A 17797-nucleotide genomic window follows, 5' to 3' on the forward strand; every position below is an offset into this window, starting at 1 on the left:
GTGTGTGTGTGTGTGTGTGTGTGTGTGTGTGTGTGTGTGTGTGTGTGAGACTTACGTAGAGAACTCAATATCAGGACATTGCTTTTCATATACTTTCCTCACTGCACAGAAATTCCATTTTTATATTTAAAGACTGAAACAACTTTTCATTCTTTTGAATCACAGAGAAGGAAAGGATAAGATCAATGTTCAACCTGCCTTGCCTTGTGTAGACATTATCCAGTCTGGAACAGTGGAGACAATGTCAAACATGGAATCAGGAAGACATGAGTTGCATCTTGCCTGATACTAGTTATGTAACTTCTCTCAGCCTCTGTTTCCTCATCTGCAAAATAGGAATTATAGCTCCCATAGAATTTGACTGAGGATGCTGTGAGGACACATGTGAAACACTTGGTAAACCTTCAAGCACAATGATAATGGCACTTATTATTGCACATTTGGAATCTAGAAAGAGAACCATCTCCTTTTCAAGTGCTTGATTCAAGTCAATCTCTGGCGCTTTGGCTGAGTACAGCCTTCCTGCCTTAGGAATTCATGCCGGATTTCCTGTAAGAAGCAGGAGTTGTTGACTCTCACTGCTCTGGCTTTGGTTCTTAGGCCACCAAGAACCTACAACAATGGCCCCAGCCTGAGTCTCCCAGGCAAAGTAAATTTCAAAGGGTGGTTTCAAAAGTAGCCTGATCTGTATGGAGGTAGCGCCTTAAGATACTCTTCCTACCATGTGCCAAGATTACTGGGGGTAATAAGTGGCAGAGATAGAGTTTGAAGATAAATCTTTTGGTTCCATTGCACCATGCTCTCAAAAATTTAATTGTAAAGAATAGAAACAGTTCTGTTGAGAAATGATCTAAACATATCCATGTGTACACACAGGGAATTCATCTGCCAACTTAGATGAAAAAAAAAGACATCTGCAGAAGATGAATGCAAGGACAAGCAAAAGGATGAATATGAAAGAATGGCACTGCTTTTTTCAAAGTTACCAAGTAACCACGTTTTCTATCTTTTAAAACTAAGATGTTTCAAGTTTCCCTGCCCTTAGGTTACCAAGGAGATTGTGAGAGAGCATAGAGAGTCTCGATGAATTAGCTACATCCTTGGGTACTGAAAGAATTGGTTTGTGTAACTGATATTTGAAAGAACATGGAAAGAGGAAAGGTCAGTGCTGTATTAGAGAAGGGCAAATGTTTGTCCCAATTTTCAAAAAAAGGGAAGAAAAGAATGGACTTTGTAAACAAGGCCGATGAAACCAGGGAATAGATTTTTTTTTTTTAAATGATGAGAGAGATGGCTCGTCAGGCTGAGGAAGGAACAAGCATTGGCGAAGCAATCGAGGTTAAGTGACTCGCCCAGGGTCACACAGCTACCAAATGTCAAGTGTCTGAAGACAGATTTGAACTCAAGTACGCCTGACTCCATCCACTGCACCACTAGCTGGGCCCCAAGGAACAGATTCTAAGCAACACCCTAAAGAGACAGCTACTGAATATCTAGAAAAGGAAACAATGATTAGAAAGAGTCACAGTGACTTCATCAAGAACAGATCTTGGAAGCTAATGTTGCCTCTTTTTTGTACAGGGTTATTAAACACCCACAATTCCATAGTTATACTTAAATTTCAACCAACAGTTTGAAAAAGTCTCCAGTGATATTACAATGCGAAAATTAGCTGGATGTACAATGTAATTAATGAATAAATGTACAACTAGATGGATTTGGAAGTATCTGGATAGCTGGAATCTAAGAGTACTCATAAATGGTTTGATAACACCTTGGAAGCAAGTCAAGTAGAATGCTCCAAGAATCTGTGCTTGTCCCTAGGCTATTTAATATTTTTCTCAATGAAGGAAGAGTTTGTGTATTTATCAAATTTGAGGACACACAGCTGAGACATTAACATACTAAAGAATAAAGCATTGGGGCTGAACTGAAGAAATTCAATAGGAATAAATGTAAACTCTTACACTTGAACTAAAACATTCAACTTCACAAGTTTAATCAAAATAAGTGACATTCAAAAAGGCTTTTAAAGATTAACAAGTGCCTTCCATATATTATCTCCAAATCCAGCATTCTTCACTATGCCCCCTAGTTGCATCTTGCTTATGTGACTTAAGGTGGAAATCTCAGGAAGTTGCTATTTTAAAGAGCCATAGGGTGGAACAGAGGAAAGAACAATGGAACTGAATTTTTGCCATTTACTGCCTGTGTGACCTTGGGTGAATCACTTCACTATTTGACAATTTAGTTTCCTCATATGTAAAATGAGGGCATTGGGCTAGATATCATTATCAACAGCTGTGAAAAAGAAGGCCATGGTATGTTGCTTTTAAGTTAAGTGACTTGCCCAGAGTCATACAGCTAGTGAGTTAGTTGAGTGTTACGTGTCTGAGGCTGGACTTGAACTCAGGTCCTCCTGACTTTAGGGCTGGTGCTCTAGGTACATTTCTTTTTATAGGTGGTAAGAGACATGTTGGTTTATATAGGACAGAGCTACATAAAACTGTGGAGTTTACTGGCAGAAGTCAATGAACTAAAAGAAACCATGAGTGTAATCACAGGTGAAATTTCTGTATTTACCTGAGAAGTCATCCCATTTGTGTAATTGCACAGAGCAGACCTATACATGTTCCCTTTGAAGTGTGCCATATTTATTACAATTAATTCTGAATCAACTTCTAGACATCCCTCCTCAAGATTTAGATGGCAAGTTTATACCAGGGAGCATGGTTCTTTGCTACTCAAGTGCCAGACTCCCGCTTCTGGAGATTGATGCCCATTAATTTTCCCTGGTTTTCTCTTACCTTTTTCCACTGCTCCATTCAATCAAAAGGAAGGGATGATCACAAACTGAATGATCATTAAAAATAATTTTAAAACACATTTTCAATGTAAAAAAATCCTCATGAGATGGCAAGAAAAATTAGAATAGAAGATTTTTGGATTTAGATCAATGTAACTGATCTTAGAAAGGAACCTCTCAGGGGCAGCTAGGTGGCTCAGTGGACAGAGCTCCAGCCTTGGAGTTGGGAGGAACTGAGCTTAAATCCGGTCTCAGACACTTGACTCGTATTAGCTGCGTGACCCTGGGCAAGTCACTTAACCCCAATGACCTCACCAAAAAAGAAAAAAAAAAACAAAACTAAGGGGATCCCTAGCAATTGAAGAATAGATGACATAAGCTGTGGTATAGGAATGTGTTGGGATAACATTGTGCCATGAGGAAAGAGATGATTTCAAAAAGATTGCCTCACCAAAAAGCAAAAAAAATGAAAAATAAAAATAAAAATAAAAAAATTAACTACTCCAAACCTCTCTCTTACTTTCCCCCTTTACAAAAATAAGTCTTTTTTTAACCACAGATATTTCCAAATATATTCTCCCAAATATAACAAATTATGAACAAGTGACCAAACAAATAATATATAACTACATACAACATTCCCATATTGATAGAATCCCATCTCTTTAATGAAAGAGATGTATGTTTTATTTTCGATTCTCCAGAACTAATACTTTTGTGGAATGCCCTTTGATGTGGTTTTCATTTTCATCATTATACATATATATTTATATAAAAAATTTTCTTAGTAAGATCTTTGAGGGCAAGGACTATTTCATTTTTGTCATTGTATCTCCAGAGCCTAGCACAATATCAGATACCTAACAGGTACTTAATAAATGCTTATGGATTAATTGTTTCTTTTACTCTGCATTTTTTCTTTGTACAAGTCTTCCCGTTTTTCTGAATTACTCATATTTAAAAATATGAGTATTTTGTGGTATAACATTCTGCAACATTCTTTATAATGCGGCTTGTCTGACCATTCTTCAATTCATAAGCACTCAATGATTCCAGTTTTTTGATGTTACAAAAATTGCTATTGTGAATTTTTATTTTAAATGGACCTTTCTATCGTGAATCTTCTTGAAGAATATATCTAGTCAGTAGTGGAATCCTTGGATCAATGTTATGAACAATTTACTGAGTTTTTTTTTTCCCTACATAGCTAAAAGTTGCTTTCCAGAATGGTTGGACCAATTCACAACTCCAAAAATATACTAGTTTGCCTATCATATCCACAGCCTCTTCATCATTGACTGTTTCCTTTTACAATCTTGACCAATTAACTATTTCTGAGGTGAAACATCAGGGTTGTTTTCGTTTGTATGTTACTTTAAAAAAAAAACTATTGATGAATTGGGGCATTTTATATGGTTAACAATGATTCGCATTTTATTTAATAACCATTCAAATATTGTTATAGTTATCTATGATGCAATGCCTCTTGGTATAAATGTGTCAATTTATTATACAGCTTAGATAAGAGATATTTGATAACAATAATTTACCTCAGTTGGCAGCTTCTCTTATCCTAGCTGCTTTGATTTGGTTTGGGTGTGTGGAAACAAGTAATTAAAAGAGTTGACATACCTTTCCCTTATCTCGTATCATTTAGACACTGTCCCCTTACCATATCTGCCTTTACTCTAGTCATAGGTGAAGAAGTGGCCCTTCTTTGAAGGCCAATGGCTCTACATATATCCTTGATCTCGTCTTCCCTAATCCTGACTTCTTCACCAAATTGTCCCCATTATCATCTATTCCCTCTTTTATTCTTCAATCTTTCCCTCACTATGTGTTCCTTCTCTGATGTGTACAAACACATCAATGTCTCTCCCAGCCGTCAACAGTCCTCACTAGATCCTACCACCCCTACCAGTTATCATCCTAAATCTCTCCTCCCATTATAATCAAACCGCTTGAAAAAGCCATCTATACCCATTATCTCCACTTCCTCCACTTCACATTAAATTCTAAAACCTCTGTTATCTGGTTGTTGTGTGTGAGTGTGTGTGTGTGTGTGTGTGTGTGTATGTGTGTGTGTGTGTGTGTGTATTTTTTAACCATAAACTGAAATTGTCCTCTCTAAAGTTATGAATGATCTTTTAATTGTTAAACTGCCTTTTCTCTCTACTCACACAGCCATATCCCTGCATCAGGCCCTCATTTGCAAGGACTACTACAAGAGCCTTCTAACTGATCTCCTTGTTTCAAGCCTCCTCCCAACTCCAATGCATCTCTTACTCAACTGCCAATGTGGTTTTTCTGAAGTGTGGGTCTGACCATGTAATCTTCCTGCTCAATGAGTTTTAGTGGCTCACTAATTCCTACCAGATCAAATATGAAGCCCTTTGTTTGGCATTCAAAGCTTTCATAATCTGGTCCCTTTCTATCTTTCTAGTCTTCTTATGCTCTATTTACCGAGGTGCATTTTATGATCTAGCTACAAGGCTGACTTCCAGTTTCTTAAATATTATACCTCATCCCCTTTCTCCATGCCTTTGTACTGACTGTATCCCATGCCTGGAATGTTCACATTGTCCTAACTTTTCCTTCTCCTTTTTCCCTTTGGCTTTTTCAAAGACCCAGCTCAACACAGGTCAGGAGGACCCAAGTTTAAATCCGGCCTCGGACCAAATACTTGACACTTACTAGTGTGACCCTGGGCAAGTCATTTAACCCCAATTGCCTAAAAAAAAAAATTTTAAAAAAATCTAAAGACCCAGCTTAAAGTCCACTTTCTGTAGGAAACCTTTTTGAGTTTCCCCAATTGCTAATGCTTTCTCTTTCAGATTATGCCATCTATTCTGTACATCTTTTATGTATCTAGTTATTTACATATTGTCTCTCCCATTAGAATGTACACTCCTTGAAGGCACAACTGTTTTTTCCATTTCTTTCTATCTCTAGCATTTATGAAAGATTAATAAATTCATGTTGACTAATTACATGATGCTTTAAGATTTGCAAAGCACTTTAAAACATTAGTTGATTTCAGCTTCACAACAACCTCATGAAGTAGCTGTTATTTATAATTACCCTCATTTTTATAAATGTGGAAACCAAGGCTTCAGTTACTTGCCCATACTCATATAAGTAGTAAATTCTGAAGTAGGCTTTGAGCCCAACTCTTCCTGACTGCCCTCTCTATCCTGTGCTTGGTTATAAATTCTCTGCTTAATCATAGTTCTGAAACATGCTTCTTTCCATTATCCACTAATATTTTTTATATAATGACATTTTACATTAGGCCACATATCCATTTGGAGTTTGTTGTGGCATTTGTATAAGAGGGTCTAAACCTAATTTTTACCAAACTGCTTCCTAGTTCTCCCAATTATTCTAGTTAAAGTTTTCTTCCCTCATGGTTTAAGTTCTTGGAATTCCCACATTATTACAGATGATGAAACAGAATCAGAGAGGATGAGTGACTGTTCCGAGGTTACAAGATCTAGGATTGGAATCCATGTCTGGAGAATACAAATCCAGACTTCTTTAAACTATAAATATGTACAAATTTGCATGACTTAAATATGGAAAAGATCTAAGAGGTAGAAAATTTCAAAGAAGGCTTTTGTTAATAATTTCTTACAGTAATCATATATATTTTACCTTATAATTGTGTATTGCTATAGTGATAATCCAAATACTAAAAAATATGGCCAGGATCAGTTCTGAGTTGTTTTCACTAGTGCAGAATTTTTCTCGTGACTCATTTTTTAATTGAGCAAAATTCTGTCTTGGCAAAATGGTTCAAGCCAAAAAGTTATTCAAAGATGTGGGAAAAGATAGGACCTAATAGCTGTTTCCACTTCTACCTCTTAATTTCTTTAATTATTTGTTGGTAATAATTTACATTTACTATGCAAAGTCATATGGTTCTAATGGGCAAGTATGTCACAATTGATAAATCAAGCTTATTTGAGTTTGCATGGCAATTAAATTGTTTTTAACACTCAGAGGGGGGAACGAAGCAGAAAGTATGCCTGGGAAGCTCAATACTTTGCTTTCAATACTCTGTTAACCAAAACTCTTTCATGGCTTTTATCTTATTCCTATACTTTTGATAATTCTCCCTTTTGTTAGATTAAGAACAAATTTAACATAGCATCATGGAGCTTGTGTCCTAGTTGAATGCTTAACATAAGATACTAAAAGATACTTAACCTAAGACACTGATTTAAAGGCCAGTTAAAAGTAGAACAATTGTTGGAATTTCACAGAATTGCTACACATATTTCATCTTTTATGTAATTTTACATAAGAAGATGGACAATTATCACACATGGTTAAAAGGGGTGGGGGATTTGAAAGGATCTGCATCACTGAAGAGTGATGAAGAGTGAAAACTATTTCTATCAAAGTAAGAAGCATTTACATAAATGATCATTGATTTTTCAAACTATAAGTACTACATAAGAGGAAAATGGAAATTCACTTATTAAATGTAAGCAAGATAATCTAAAACAAATATGAGACTCAAAGAAATAAAAGAATGTTAAATCCTTGTCACTGTCAATGAAAAATGAGCAATTCTGATTCATACTACAAAACAGGAATTGTTTGAGCTTTTAATGATTCTTGGGTTAAGGATTATTTTTTTACAGCCCAACATTCCAGAGCAATACTGCATGACACTGTGGAATGTCAAAACTACCATGCCTATATTGTAATGTTTTGTTAAAGTTCACTGAACTCTTGTGACATCATGAAAGAATATCAGCCTGGCAGTCCCAAGAGCTAGTGGGTGCTAGCACAGAGGGATCTTTCCATTCACCTGCTGTGTGTTGCTGGGCAAGTAAGTCACCCAAACACTTCTGGATCTTAACTGCCCCACCTGCAAAATAATGGTAGTGAAGTAGGCAAGAAGTAGTGAAAGCCCGAACTAATGTGATGCTTATGTGGACTACAGGAATTTAGGTAATTCCTATTAGGTCTAATATTAATGGGTCTCTTCATAAAATGAAAAGACTATAATAGCTACAAAGCAAACAGAACTAAATCTGACTCCTATTTTGTCCTATATGGGAGGTGAATTCTCTATAATCAACTTGACCACTATCCTCTGAATATTCTAATTCCATTAGCCTTTGATCCATTTGGATATCTTCAATGACTATTTTTAAGTTAAGATACTGAGATGCATGAGTGTTAAGCAGAATATCTCCTACAGTGAAGAAAACAGAATTCTAAACCCTTCCATATCCAAAAGTTATTTTTATATCATGAGAATAATTTGATATTGGTATCAGACAACTTGGGTCTTGGGACCCATTTTTTAAATTTAATTTAAGCAATTAGCATCACTGAACTTGATAAAAATTAGCTTTTATAATACTTTATTTTACTGCTAATTCAGATTTTGACTTCATTTCTATAGGCTTGTAGAAAGGCTTATAGAAAGTCAGTAATGAGGGAATTCTCCAAATATAATTTCAGTTAACCATAAAAAGCTGAAGATGATTTTTTTCCCCATGAGGCAATAAAGTACATTAAAACCCCAGAAAGCAGGAGAAAGCTAACTTAAATTGCTTTGCTAGACATTTTGTGGGGAGACAGCTGTGGTTTTGTTTGATCAATTCATATTCTGCTGCTACTATAGCTAAACATACCCTTTAAAGTGGCTCTTCAATTTAAATTACTTTCCACAGGAAACTGTGGCATGGACTAAAAACATAAAAAGAATTTTGCTTAGGGATTAAAATAATATTTTATGGTCAACAAAACTGTATTTGTGGATAAAAGAGTTGTCTTTCTAGAAAGGAAAAGAATATACATGAAATCAATATTTTCCAGATATGTAATCATTTCCAAATCATCTGTATAAGTAGTCAGATCAATGACTTCTTGGAACAAATTCAAAATCAAGAAAAAAAATCAACATCAAATTTGAAGACTATGAATGAGAAGATATATCTCCCAACTGAGGTTATGCAACCTGACCCAAACAGTTGTTGACGCTGAAATAATACAAAATGAATGAAAGAACATACGACAACACTATTACCATTTCCTAAGGACATTTATCATGAATTAATACCAAATTAATTAAATTTAAAATTAACGAATCAGTCAACACAGGAAGGAGACCAAGAGCCTACAAATTGCCTAAGCCAACAATCATGGGATCTAAAAAGAGGGGCACAAAAGTCAAGGGCAGCACCAGTTGAAATTATAAACTCATTTGGAAAATTGAATGGAGGAGGATTGTGGAAGATTACAATCTGTACCACCTTATAAACAGCAAGAAGCAATGAATGGAAAAGCAAGTTCATAGAACATTTGGTGGCACACAAACAAAAACCCCCAATAAACTTTCAGTACTAAGTTAAGAAAGCATTGTTACACATGTAAACTGTGATCTGTAACTAATTGTCATGTAGTGCTTTATAATTTAGTCTTTACTATATAACCAGAAGAAAAATGTTCAAGCTCTATTCATAAAGTATTGTGTTACTGAATGAGTGTGTATCCATATATATGCATGTATATTTCTGTATATATGTATGTGTAGATGGGTAGACTTTTAGTTATGTCTTATTTATATTTTTTAAAAATTACTGTAGAACATTTAAAAATATGTGCAACATTTCCCAATGAAGGATTTTAGGAGTTCTTAAGTATCTATATTTTAGATCAAGTAGGGATTATGAGGTTTATAAATTGTTCATGAAGGTTATTAATAGGAACAACAGCCCTAGGACACATTGAGAGAGGGAAAAAAGACTGGGGAAAACATGTGGAGAAACAAGACTTCTAGGATTAGAATGAGAAAGAATCAGAACAGTTTTACTTGGAGTTGGGAAGAATTGGAAAAAGTGAAATTTGTGCATGCCATATGTTTCTATGTTTGGGTTTTAATTCTTTTTTTGACCTGATGGTTTTATTGGTAGATCCATTTCCTGGAGAGGAAACACCTTTTGCTAATGGCACTTACTCTGCAAATTATAATTTTAAAGTGTACAGGTTCAATGACTTGCCCAAGGTCACAGTATGTGGCAGATGGGATTTACCCAGGTATTCCAGATCTACTACCTATCCATTATGCTATATTGCCTGTGTGCTGTTATCAATAGATGTAAAGAGCTAATAAGAACATAGAGATATGGAACTTATACATTTAGCTGGCTTATATATTGACCTATATATATTCCAATATGACAAATTAAAAAAAAAAGTTGTACCATATAAAAAAATCTTAAGTCTTAATCCCAAGAATGCAAAAGCTGGATTACGTACCTATTGCTTGAGCTAAGGCTATTACAACCTCTTGGCAAGTTGTGACTTCAGTGACCCCACAAACTATCCTCTGGACTCCATCTACCCATACTTTGAGTTCCATGGTGTAGCCAGCCAATCATGCAGGAGCGAGAAAACCAGTCATCTAGTTTTCAGGTCATATCTACAGCCAACAAAATGATGACAGGACAGAGCATCTGTGGTCAGCTGCAAAAAACAACATAACATAACTTGATTTACTTGGAAACAAATATTTTCTGAATTCATGACTACAAAAGAAAAAAACTTGAGATAGAATGAACATCTAAAATGAAGAAGTTGAAAAAAATAAACATCCTCAAGTTCTCTATGACATAGCTACCAAGGCCTTCTTCCTATTTCTTGATTATGACGCTCCATCACCCAATTCTGGGCCTTTTGGTGGGGCTGTCCCCAATGCTTGGATGCTCTTCTTTCTCACCTCTATAGCTTCATTTTCCTGGTTTCCTTCAAGATTCAAATCTCACCTTTTATAAGAGGCCTTTACTGGTCATATTCTAAGCTCCTCCCCCACTGGTGCCTTCCTTCTGAAGTTATCTTCCTTCCATTTATTCTGTCTATATCTTGTATGCACATAGTTGTTTTCCTGTTGTTTCCCCCAATAGAATGTGAGCTTTTTGAGGGCAGGAATTATGTTTTCACTTTTCTTTGTAAACACTTAATAAAGGAATGCATGTTGATTGATCAGAGAAGAGTCTATCTTTTGTACAAAGGGGCATTTGACTCTGAAATGCACATGTCCCCAGCACTGCTTCAGGGCCAGAAGAGGCAAGGAAAATGGTAAGGTTTTAGGAAAGGGAAGAATTTCACAGAATCCAAGAAGAGACCTCAGGGTCCACCTAGTCCCACTTGTGTCTAATCAAGAAGCCCTTTTACAATATCCCAACAAGTAGCCATTGAGTCTTTGAAGCTCACCAGTGAGGGGGAACATATCTCCAACTTTGGGACAATTCTAATACTTAGATATTAAATAAAAGTTAATATCCATATCTGCTTTAAGCCTTAAAGTACTATTATTCACTGCTACTGCTGTTGTTCAGTTGTTTTTCAGTCATGTCCAAATCTTCATGACCCCATTTGGAGTTTTCTTGGGTTGTAGGGTGTGTTCAGAGAAGTTGAGTACCTCTGCTGTGACGCCACTGGGCAGTTTTCAGAAAAGGAAAGGACATTATCTTTTTCATATTTCTCCTCTCCTAGTAAAAGTAGTCCCATGAAATAGTTGATTGAATAAATGAATACGAGATATATTCCAAGACTGTAATCAACTAGGTTCTGAGAAGCCATAAACCAAGAAGAACCTATATAGAAAAGTAATAGTGATACTAGGAAAGATTTCTAATGGAAGTGATAATAGGCAAATTTCAGGGGCTGCTCCCTCTGTTAGTTCTGGTGTTCTGACAGAATTTGAGATAAGTAAGTTTTTTGTCACCCTATTTATATCTTTGCTGACTTTTAAAGACTTCCATTAAATTCCCCTTAGTTCCGTTCTTTTATATAACCTTATATAACCCCATGCTCCCTCCTCTTTGCCACCTTTACTGTGGTAGTGGCTCCTCATTATTTCAAGGTCTTATCTTCTCTCATAGTAGGCTACTTCTGTTTGAGCCAGCCATACCCCTCCTCCTTCTGCCACCTCACACCTCAGCCCTTTCCTTTTCTGGAAATTGCCCAGTGGCCTCCATTGTGCCAAACTATACCAGCCTGACCTCTCAAAGCAATGTTTGATGCTTCAAAAATATCCCACCTTCCTATTAAACTCCTTATATCCTCCTATGCTTCTCTAGTTATACATGTACTATGTATAACTTGCTATTCCTTTTATACATACAAAATTATCATGTAAATTTCTTTTTCCCCCCTCCATTCTCTCCCCTCCCCCCCAGAGATGACGACCATTAGACACACACATATATGTAAAATTATTCTTCACATACTTCTATTTATCAGTTCTTTGTATGCAGATATCATCATTCTTTCTATGTCCCTCACAGTATATAAACGACTATTATTAATACCCAAATTAAACAGTTAAAATAACTTATTTGCTCAGGGTCCTTTTTTTCCCCCGCCTTTTTTTTGGGGTGGGGGGGTGGGGAGAGGTGAGGCAATTGGGGTTAAGTGACTTGCCCAGGGTCACATAGCTAGTAAATGTCAAGGTCTGAGGCCACATTTGAACTCAGGTCCTCCTGACTCTAAGGTCGAAACTTTATCTACTGCGCCACCTAGCTGCCCCTTCAATATTGCTATGACTGTATACAATGTTCTCTTGGTTCTGCTCATTTCATTCTTCATTATTTCATGCAAGTGTTTCCATGTTTTTCTAAGATCACTAAACTCATCATTCTTATAGCACAGTAGTATTCCAGCACAATCATATACCACAACAGGAAAAGAACCTATATTTTCTAAAATGTTTCTAGTGACTCTTTGTGGTGGCAAAGAACTGGACATTGCAGGGATGCCTATCAGTTGGGGAATGGCTTACAGCCCCACCTTTCGCCTCCCTATTTCCCTGACTATGCCAAATGCCTAACAGCAGCATCCCCATCCAAAGGCCATGCTCAGCACCTTCCTCCTCCCTTCCAAGATCTAGGAATATGCGAAAAAGATAGTACATGGTAGTGGCTGAATCAGACAGGTCAATCAGATAGTCAAACTATAATCTAGTTTAATATTCTCATTTTAAATTTTTTTCAGGGCAGCTAGGTGGCGCATTGCATAGAGCTCTGGCCTTGGAGTCAGGAGGACCTGAGTTCAAGTCTGGCCTCACCCAAAAAGAAAAAAAAATCCCCCCAATGTCATATGGCTATCTAGTAGCACTGCCAATCATTAAAATAACAAGTTTAGATTTAATTTCAATTAATTTCAGTCTACTAAATAAAGTGTCAAACAGGGGGAAAAAAGATTAAATGTCCAGTGTAGACTTGGAAAAAACAGTTTTTTAAAATAATTCTGGTTAAGAATTAGAGCACTAAAACAATTATCAATAGTAGATTGAGGGGACTGCCTATAACAAGAAATTTCTGTACTGAGTCTTTTTCCTTGTTCCATTTTGCTAAATGTATGTGGATGGTGAAGAGCCTAGTATTTAACAGTATGTGGAGTAAAAGCACTCACTATACAGTATCTCCCTTACCTTACTGGCACAAAATACCATAATATTAAGTTCCATTCCCAACTCCAGTGTAATACAAAGAGAATTAAGAAAGCCATTTGTTTCATTGTTATACCATCTTTTTCACAAACAATGGTGTGCCAGTGTGTTTTGTGACACTTGAGGTATATACTTTGAGTATGCCAATTCTTATTATGCTTTATCCTGTTAAAAGTCTTCAATAGGGAATAACTTTAATTCTAAAAGTATTTCTATATCAAAATCTATCTTTTCACTATGCCATAAATTTAGTTAAGCCCACATGTTTACTATAAAAGCTTAAAACTGCATGAAGACTTTTGAGACACCCTGTATAGATGCATTTTTTTCACTTTTAAATAAAAGGTTTAATAGTGAATGTTAAATTTTTATTCCTAGTCCAAATATTATAATAGACTTCTACTTTTAGAAGCTTATCTTTCTTTTAATGAAACATAGGCTATTTGGTGATTGGACGTTACTGTAGTAGTTGGCATTAAAAAAAAGACATTTGTAAGTAAAATGGTCATTTAAAAAAAAAGACCTGTGTAATGATGGAGAGAAATGTTTTATCTGTTAAAATTTCTCTTTGGGTAGATAAAACCTAAGATCTACATTGTAGAAACAATTTTTCAAATGCTAAAACTTATCCTTGTTTTCTTTTGCATTTCAATTAATTTTCTTAAGCACTTTAGTAAGGCATTAATTTTCTCTAACCAAGAAATACATTACCAAGTAAAGCCTGCAAGAAGTTTGAAATCACAAAAAAAAAAAAGACCTGATTGATAGTATAAACAGGTGCCTGGTTCACAGTGGCAAGCAATCAAACGAATAAGGCCTTGTGGGCTGTAATGTTCCAATTTCTATCTGTTGAACACTGAATTGAGCTCATCAATGTTAAGCTAATAAAAACCACATCTCATTTTGAAATAAAAACCAAATGATATTTATACAAGGGAAGAAATGTTTCCATGTAGCAAGCTAAGTCAATGGTTAGGTGTTAAATACTTAAAATGCTTCTTCTTGGGGCAGCTAAGTGGTGCAGTGGATACAGCACCAGCCCTGAAGTCAGGAGGACCTCAGTTCAAATCCAGACTCAGATCAAACACTTGACACTTACTAGCTGTGTGACCCTGGGCAAGTCACTTAACCCCAATTGCCTAAAAAAAAAAATGCTTCTTCTTACTTCAGTGCTTTGATGGATAACATGACTGACATGAGGATTCCCTTCAAAGGTGAATGAAATACAATTTACACCTTCTTATCTTGGGCAATGGTTTACCCATTTTCTTTCATAAGCTTTTCAGAGAAAATCTAGCCAACATGTTAGTGGTTTTCCTGTGGCTCTTTTCACAATCCGTGGATATCAATGCAGCAGTCTAGATATTGATCTGTAATCTCTTCCACTTGTAATATGAGAAACCCCTCTTGTGTCTTTTTGGCCACTTTTTTGCATATGTCATCTTTGATAAGTTGCTATAAATGTCTTAACTGCCCTTTCAGTCACTTGAAATAATTCTTTAGTCTGCAGTGTTCCATGTTTCACTTCCACATAACATCTCCAATACTCCACTTGCTCCTTTCACTGATGCCTAAAAACATATCCACATCTTCTCCATCCTTACAAAAGAACAAACCCTTTACTTAACCCCATCATTCCCTCAAGCTATATCTCTTCCCTTTCACAAAGGGAAATTCCAAGTAAAAACTTGATAGTAAGTTATTCCTTCCATTTTCTCACCTGTCACTCACTCCTCAACCCTTGGCAATCTGGCTTCTGACACCTCTCTCCCCCCCCATTGAAACTGCTCTCTCAGTGGCTACCAAGAAGTGTTCACTCCTTCATTCCTCTCCAGGTTCTCCTGACTTCCCAGATTGCTTTCTGGCTAGATTGTAAGAATCTGACCAGTGGCTAGACTTTAAGAATCTGAGCCCCCAGATAGCTTTCTTCAACATGATCCAGTAGTCTTCTCACTCTGAAGGATCACCCCCTTCCCCTCCAGATTCCTTTTTATGTGTTGTCTTTATTTTAAGTTTAATCTACATTGTTAAGATTTTCTCCATCACTTTTTAAAGTCCACACAACCTTAAATTTTATTCCTTTTGTGTTGTCTTTGCCCATTAGAATGTAGGCTCCTTGATGACAGGGTTTAAAAAAACTGAAAACAATGATCTTTTTTCTATTCTCCAACTTACTGGTCTTTCAACAGCCTTTGACAGGGTTGGTCAAACTGCTTCCCCTTCTAGACATCCTTTTCTCCTTCTGTGATACTGTTCTATTCCCTATGTACCAGCACACTATACTACAGGGCTTTTTCCTAGGTACATTTATGATTTTTCTACATTCTCTCTTAGGGAATGATGAAGCTTTGTTGGCTTCCCTAAGTTTTTCAATAATTTCTATGAGGATGACTCTCAAATCTACATATTCCACCTTCATCTCTCTCCTGAGCTTCATTCTCACATTACCAACTGTTTGCTGGAAATCTCCAACTGGAGATCTTGTAGGAACCTCATGTTAGCAACTCCAAAACAGAACTGATCTTTCCCCTTAAACCTGAAACTCCTGACTTCCCAATTTCTGTTGAGGGTACCAAATCATCCAGGTTTTCAAAACCAGAAGTCATCATTCTTCACTTCTCATTCTGACCCCTATATCCAATGTATTGTCAAGTCCACTTATTCAAACTTGTCATGTTCTCTCTATCATCACAACCACCCTAGTTAAATGTTTTGCTTGAACTATTGCAATACCATCCTAACTGGTGTCTCAGCATTCAGTTTCTCCTGGGGTGTTCCAGAGTCAGCTCCAATGGGGGTCCCAATTGTCCCAATTTTCAGTGTACTTTCACCTCAAAAATCCAAAATGGATATTAAAAACATAGTATAGTTCTAAAGTATAGTTCTCACCATGTCACTCCCCTGCACTCGAAATTTTAGTGGTTCCCAGCTGCTTTTAAGGCAAAATGCAAACTCCTCCATTGGGCATTTAAAACCCTTTAGTCTCCAAGCTGACTACAGTATTATTTCTCCTTCACACATTCCATGCTTCAGACAATTTGCCTGTCTGCTATTCCCCATTTTACATTTGATCTCCCACCTCCATGCCCTCATGCCTCATCACATTTGTCTCTCAGAATTTCTGGCTTCCTTTGGGCTTAGCTCAACTGCCACCTTCTTCAAGGGGACATTTCTGATTCCCTCAAATGTTAGCGGCCCCCCTCACCCATATACATATACATATACATATATATATTTCTGTATATATTCTTACTATTTGTGCTGTATTACATAGAGTGTAAGCTTCTTAAAGGTTGGAACAATGACTTTTAGATTTGTTTCCCAACTGCCTCATATACTGCAGGCACTTAATAAATGCTAATTAATTGAACTAAATCTTCTTAAGTGGAAAAATGCAGGAAAGCTAGTTTTGACAAAGTTAAATTTTGCCCAAAAGAAGGTCAATGAAAACTAAGGCATCTATCTACATGGAAAAAGTCCAATTTTAGAATTTCTCAGCAACATTTCCTTCAACCTTACAAGCCAAAGAATAATTCTGTGTTAGTTCCATTAATTTAGAGATTATTGAATTAAAACATTTTAAAATTTATATCCATTCAATCCAAACTTTTCTTTCATTGAAATAAGCAGGTTATATTATTCAGAATATTCAAGCTAATTGAAGAGGAAAGCCAATAATGGGTGAAAAGAGTACTATTTTATTAAAAAATTCAATTTCTATCTGAAAAACAATCTCTGCCTCTTGTTTTGTTTAAATCACCAAGTTACTAACCGTATCGTTAATTTGGGAGTTAATTTGTTTGTTTGCACAAAATGGCCTTGGAAACTGTGTTGAATTCAGTTTTGCACAAACACAGTTATGTTAACATGAAGATGAATACATGTTAATCAAGAATAGATTAACACTGAATAAGTAAGAAAAATACAAAGAATGCAAAAAGTAACACACCTAACTCAGCAAAACAGTATCTGATTGCAAAAAAGAGATTAAATCTTCAAAACTGCTTAAGAAAAGTCTTTTGCTTTCATTAAAATGGTCAATAAATGGAACCTAATTTTTGTTTCCTAAGTACGGTTGAATTTCATAAATGTATCTGTATTTCAATAAATCTCCTGCAGGGAGCAAACACTTTCATTTATGGATACAAGTGATACCAGGACATTTGGGCAGACAACACAAAACAGTGGAAAGAATGGAGAAAGTAGCAAGCTCATTTTCCCAGACATTATTTTCATTCCCTCTGTGGTTCTAATTAGATTACGGTTCTAAAATACGGTTCTAAAATAACTTTTCATTCAAAATACAGAGATGATGAAACCAGTGAGGAAGAAAACCCTCATTCATATCCATTTTGTAAACAGTCCATAAATGTGAGGCACACTCGGCCATTCCAGGACAAGAGTTCCTATTGTAGGGTCTATGGGCCCCCATTGGTCAATTTCAAGGAAGTCTGTCAACCTGGCCTGGAAAAAAATTACATCTTGCTTTCATTGTAATTAGTTTCCTTTGTAATTCT

At 36.1% G+C, this 17797-nt stretch overlaps 1 protein-coding gene across 1 annotated transcript in view; it reads right to left on the reverse strand.

Moving 5' to 3' along the window:
* RASSF8 (Ras association domain family member 8) overlaps window positions 1–17797 on the reverse strand; it is a 117228-nt gene that overhangs the window by 7816 nt on the left and 91615 nt on the right. Inside the window, exon 3 of the mRNA XM_027838835.1 lies at window positions 10088–10294. Within this exon, the coding sequence (XP_027694636.1) occupies window positions 10088–10190 (103 nt within the window). The 5' untranslated portion in view covers window positions 10191–10294. The remainder of the gene's footprint in view (window positions 1–10087; window positions 10295–17797) is intronic.

Source organism: Vombatus ursinus, unplaced genomic scaffold (genome assembly GCF_900497805.2).
Source record: "Vombatus ursinus unplaced genomic scaffold, bare-nosed wombat genome assembly UNPS02014830.1, whole genome shotgun sequence".
Taxonomy (NCBI): Eukaryota; Metazoa; Chordata; class Mammalia; order Diprotodontia; family Vombatidae; genus Vombatus; species Vombatus ursinus.